The following is a 6,005-nucleotide window of genomic DNA, read 5'->3' on the forward strand; positions in this document are numbered from 1 at the left end:
GAAGAGCAAAACACTGAAAATAAACACTGAAAAGAACATCACTCCATCAATATAGAAAAGCTAAACTTCACAATACTAAAGAGGCTGTCCTTTCAACAATGACATTCTATCAGTTCTACACTTTGTTCAAACTGTAGTCTTATCTAGGATGTCTGTTCCCTAAATAATGCACCTATAGAAACCAATAGTGTCAAAGACAAGCCCCTCAGAAATACAGAAATATTCAGCTCTGTTTATTTCCACAAGTACTTTTTACAGACAGCTGTAAGCCTACCAGAGTAGTTTATGTTAGAAAAATACATAATACTCATTTAAATCAATAGGTCTTTCAAACTGCTTTAGGAAACGAGAAGGGGGAAATAACATCTCTCTCCATTCAGTTATCTTCTTTCAATTCAACTCAACAGCTCATTCCCACTACTGCCCTCCTTTAACGTTGTTTTGCCTGTCCAATCAAAAGTAGTCACATTAACTGTGTCCACAACACAGACATTTCATTTATCGAAAAACTGCAAAAGCTAAATGGCCAAATTCCATTGCAGAGTTTTTGCCCTGTGTGTCTAATGATGAGGAGAATGTTTGGTCTGCTCTAAGAACTTGAGTGTTTTGGAAGGCAAGAATGATTAGCAAATGGATTTTACAATTTTTTTATTTTCTGTTGCAATTAAAGGCGATGTATGAGCTCTACATTACACTGTAACACTGCAAATTGTTACTCTGCCTATATCCGCACCTCTACACTAACAGTGTGTGGCAGTTATTTCCCTTATAGAGAAAAAACATTAATAAAACAGCACAAAAATGAGCAGGGTTCAACAGATACAACAACAAGAAAACTAAATCTACATTGCAATCCATATGCATTCACAAACACAACACTTTCATATAACCAATGGCCTTCATGCAATGTTCAGAAAATGACCCTTAACACTTAACTCTACAAAACATTATTCTTCTATAATCATCTTAATATTCGGAAAAACAGCACAACATTTTTACTGAAGGACAATCTCTTCTTTGGAGGATTTACAAAAACAGATCTACACGTCTTTGTCTGCAGACAAAGATATAGCCAGATTCCACACTGGTATTGGAAAATAAGCCCCAAGCAGAAGAATCTCAAAATACATTAGAATAATTTCCTATGGATTGCTGAGCTGCATGTGGCAGCAAGAGAAGTACCACTACCTCATCTGTTTTGACATTACAGAGTAACAGAACTGTTGTAGTGGCAGAGAAAGTGGTTTCACACTTCCTCAACAAACTCTGAATTCAGGTACAGGTTAAACATCCTGCAACGCTACACGCAAAAAAAAGTCAGTCATTCTGTCTTCAAGAAACAGGAGAATTTTCATCATAGCACCATATCCCAACAGGTTTAATTCTCACTCTCTTTAAAACAACTCTTTTGGGGTTTTTTAACAGGGAAATTTCTTTCTAACAAATACACATTTCACTGTTAGAAAGAATTGCTGGTACTGTTGGACTAGATTGGAAAGATCTGACCAATATATGATGAAGTCTAAGGAGAATATTCAAGCTAAACAATTGGCTTAGTGGATTTGCTGTATAGTAGTTTTAATTCCAAGTGCCACCTTTGGAGAAGTTGCTTCCAGTTAAAATATTGCTTACACACTCCCTCAGCCAATAATTTCTAAAAATTTGCCAAAGCTACTTTGTTTATTCACATAGAAATAATTTGAAGATTTTCAACACCTGTATTCTACTGGACTGAAGATGTAACATCAAACCTTTGTTCTCAAAAGGCTAAGAGTGGTGTTGCAAGAAAACCCAAATTCCAAACTAGTCCTCTTGAGGTCTCTCTACCAAAAAATACTCTTCTTTTGTCAGAATATTCTTCACATGCCAGGTCAGTATCACATTTAGTGAAACACAGTCTGAAGCCTCTAACTCTCGTCTTTGCACAATGTTACTTCTGTAGAGACTAAAGTCATTACTCTTACTTTTACACGTGTTTTGTAGTAAACCTCAGGAAGCTAATCTGGGTAAAAGCTAATGCACCTCCCCCTTTTTCAGGCATAGTCCCTGCACCCCCAAAACCAAAAAATTAATTGGTTGATTAATTGAGGTGAAGGTTAGCTCTCAGTGCCAACATCTGCTTCAATTAGTTGACAGCCCTAAAGACTCATGACAGATTACTACAAAGTAATACTTTTATGAGCAACTTGAGTTTATTCATACTTAAGCCTTTTGGGCAGCAATGCCTACTGATTAACAGATCTATTTGCATTTATTTACCTGAACTTCATTCTAACTGGTTATGCAGCTGAAGTGATCTGCCCCTTCAACAATCTAGTAAAATTATTTTGAACGCTATATTCTTGATAACATACCAGAATTTTTTCTGTATTCAAGGAAAGTATAGATTCACAGGACGACGATCCTCCTATGTCACAATCCGATTCATGGAAGTGCAAAAATGATGAATCTGGGAGAAGAGAGAGAAAATACTTTTAGGAACTCATAGAGTTACGTATATGTTCTATTATCACATCTCACATTTCCTCATGTTTGGCTGAACAGCTTCCCCACAGGGCATCCCACAGGGCAGAACTTTCATGAAGTGCTCTCTGCCCATAGCACTACACCCGCACAGCCAGGGAAGCAATAGCTGACATGAAAGCTTCATCTAATTAGTTTTATCCCTACTTATGTTTATGCTTCTGGTTATAAATAGATTAATAAAAAGAGGTGCGAAAAAAATGAGGCAGAGGTGAAAAAGGAGGAAGCTGGAAGCAAATAACAAGGGCTTGGGGTAGGCATGTCTTCTTTCAGCATTATGATTCCATTCTCTCATCCAAAAAGTAGCATATAAAATTCATTCCAATCCCAGCGAGGGAAATAAATGGAATGGACCACAAAGACGTAGGGGAAAAGCTGCAGAAAACAGAGGTACAAAGACTGTAAAAAGCAGTCAGAATAATGAACTGTAATTGACCGAACATATACAAAGGTAAGCTACTAAGAATATAATTTCAAAAAGCGTAAGGCTGATTCATTTCTCCGAAAAGTCAAACACAGCTTGTTGGCATAGCAGAGAAAAAGTTTAAGACATCAAACAAATAAAGAAGTAACAATAATAATCAACAACTCCCTCAGATTGACTACAGAAACCACTACTTCCTCTACATGATGCTTTTAATTGCTATTCCAATAGAATTGTTAACTTTCAAATCTTTGGAACCTAGAGCTTCTATCATCTTTAAATATTTCAAGAATAAACAAGAAAAAGCAAATATACAGCATTATCTCCTTGAAACCATGTCACAAATATCTAATTTTATCATCTCCCTTGATCTTTGTAAATCTAAACTTGATGCTAAGTTTGAAAGGCTGGGGGGCAGGGTGTGCTCTTATATTTTGACTTAAGGATTGCAGTTAATTAATTCTCTAGCTCTCATAAGCACGGAGCTAAAAAAGAAAAAGAAACAGTCTTCTTGTAAAGAGAAATAAAGGAAGCATCTAAAATCATTCCCTGTAAATAGGAACTTGGATCTACATTGAGCCATAAATGATAACCAGTGGGAGAAGTTTTACAACCAAAGCAAGGGTGGTAAAAAGCAGAAGTTCAAAGTTTAAAGTCAGTCCTGTGAGAACAGTGGCAAACCACTCATAGTTTCCAAAAAGAGCGCCGCCAGCATGAGTTTTCATCACCGCCCTTTGTTCTTCACATTGGTCAAACACTTGTGTGCTACGCCAGCATTATTAACACGCTACTTGTTCCTGTTGGTCCTTGTGATTCAGTAACTTTAGAGTTTTGGCTGCAGACTCAACAAGAAACTTTTGCTTCAGACATCAAAACAAAGAGGTGCAGGCATGGCCTACCTCTGGAATAATTTTCTTCACAACAGCAAAGATTTACTGAAATAATTTTTTGTAGGGTGGTAGGGAATAAGACAGCTAAACCACAAGCTTGATACAAGCTACAGCAGGGAAAGGCTCCCTCAAATCTTGCAGTTCTTGGGGCAACAAACTGCTTTACTCATATGGAGAAATGGATCTGCCTTTGTCTGCAAGTCAGACACGATGAAAACTGAACCACATGAACAACTTCATGAAAATGAAGTTTTCTTCATTTTCAGAAACACCAACCAGAGAAAGTACTTTGGACCTTGTAGCAGGCTATAGGTAAAACTATTTGAGACCAAAAAAATCTCAGCTTCTGTGCAAGTTGCACTAAAACAAAGATCGAGAGCTTAAGGGAATTTTTCAATTGGCAATTCATTTAGTCCTAGCACTTAAACAACAAGGAGTGAATTGGCATAGAGCTATTTGAAGGTAAGTAAGTTGTTCTGTAAGTAAGGCCTATCTTACTCCCAGTGCATGCAAGGTACCTGAGATACCTGATGATTCGAGTAGAACTCTTTGTACCAATCCTAGTTACACCGTTTTCTTTAAAACAACATCCGCTGTTAAATCAAAATCTAATCTTCCAATTCCACCTCTGAAGGAGTGCCTTGAGTCAATCATTCATGTCAGGTCTAGTAACAGACGTAATCAAGTGCTTTGCCATTTATTAACTTGTAGGGTATACAGATTTTTATCTCAACACTGGGTGAAAGTCTTCTTGTTTTATGCTTAAGCTTGAATAATTTGTAGCAACGGTTACCTGAGATAACTTTCAAGATCTGGTTTCACCTTTAGGTTCTACGGCTCTCAGCCACTGTAGCCACACACACACACACACACAAAAAGGTGATAAAAACTAACCAAAGAACTTTATAATGCGAAGACAAAAGCACATACAGAAGGGAGGGGAGAAAGCAAAAACCCAGGTGCAGGAAACTCATAAGAAGTTATTTCCACAAAGTCTGTTATTCAAGTGGATTACATTAGTTTTATATTAGTTGTTAGGGACCACGGGAATTGCTGATATGAGTACAGGCTTTATGAAATAAAGGGCAGGAAAAAAAATCACAACACCATGCTGACATTAGGATGTCATGACACATCACTGGTTATTCCCTTATACATAATTTAGCATCACATTCCAAGCAATTGACAGATCTTTTTCTTCATCTGTATTGCATGCATACTGCGATTCAGACTGGCATCTTTGTATGGCTCATTCACACCATGCTCAAGATGAATAATTGTAACACATTAAACCACATGATCCAGATACAAAAGATACTCAAGCAGATAGAAATAGTTTTAACTATGCCTGTATTACAAGACATCAATTAACTTCAAAAATAGCAGAAGATCTGCTACCCAAACTTGGCACTCATAAGAGAAGCATCCAGGTCACCAGTAAATAGACATGACTGTAGCTGAAATGAAATCGAGCCACATCTCACTCACTGAAACACGGAACTGATATGATTGGAAGAGACCTACGGAGACCATCTAGGCCAACCCGCCTGCAGCATCACCTGGAGCAGGTGACACAAGAACACACCCAGGTGGGTTTTGAATGTCTCCAGATAGGGAAAATCTACAAGTTCCTTGGGCAGCCTGTTCCAAGTGCTCTGACACCTTCATACAAAGTGGTTCTTCCCCAAGCTGAACTGGAACTTGTCGTATTTTAGTTTGTGGTCACTGCTCCTCATCCTGTCTCTGGGCATCACTAAAAAGTCTGGCACCATACTCTTGACACCTTAATGAGATTCCCTCTCAGTCTTCCTTCCTTTAGACTAAACAGACCCAGCTCCGACAGTCTCTCTTCGTGAGAAACGCTCCAGACCCCTGGACCCTCTCCGGCAGCTCCTTGTATTGAGAAACTCAGCAATACAAGCACGGAGTACAGGCATATCCCCATATTACTGAGCGCACGAATGAAAAAGCAGCAGTCCAGCTGCTGGGCTCGGGAGGAGAATGGGCAGCAGGGATCCTGCCGTGTGGTACCTAAGGCTTGCCCGCCCAAGGGTGAGAGGTTTTCCTGGGCTCGCTGCCACAGCCCCTGTGGCTCGGCGGCACACACCGGCGCGGCGGGCTCGGCGCTGCCGCTCACCCTCGGGCAGCCTCGCTGTGAGCCACCCGAG

The 6,005-nt window shown here is 39.2% G+C and overlaps 2 protein-coding genes across 2 annotated transcripts in view; one reads left to right on the top strand and one right to left on the bottom strand.

Annotated features, from left to right (window-relative positions):
• Positions 1-5,782, bottom strand: part of TTC13 (tetratricopeptide repeat domain 13) — a 38,995-nt gene extending 33,213 nt beyond the window's left edge. Inside the window, exons 1-2 of the mRNA XM_014307909.2 lie at positions 5,668-5,782; positions 2,355-2,449 (exon numbers count right to left, since the gene is read on the bottom strand). Of these exons, the coding sequence (XP_014163384.1) occupies positions 2,355-2,449; positions 5,668-5,782 (210 nt within the window). The remainder of the gene's footprint in view (positions 1-2,354; positions 2,450-5,667) is intronic.
• Positions 5,783-5,798: 16 nt separating this feature from the next.
• The window catches only part of ARV1 (ARV1 homolog, fatty acid homeostasis modulator), a 15,549-nt gene continuing 15,342 nt past the window's right edge, over positions 5,799-6,005 (top strand). Inside the window, exon 1 of the mRNA XM_014307910.2 lies at positions 5,799-5,991. Coding sequence (XP_014163385.1) covers positions 5,799-5,991 — 193 coding nt within the window. The remainder of the gene's footprint in view (positions 5,992-6,005) is intronic.

Source organism: Geospiza fortis, unplaced genomic scaffold, assembly GCF_000277835.1.
Source record: "Geospiza fortis unplaced genomic scaffold, GeoFor_1.0 scaffold381, whole genome shotgun sequence".
Taxonomy (NCBI): domain Eukaryota; kingdom Metazoa; phylum Chordata; class Aves; order Passeriformes; family Thraupidae; genus Geospiza; species Geospiza fortis.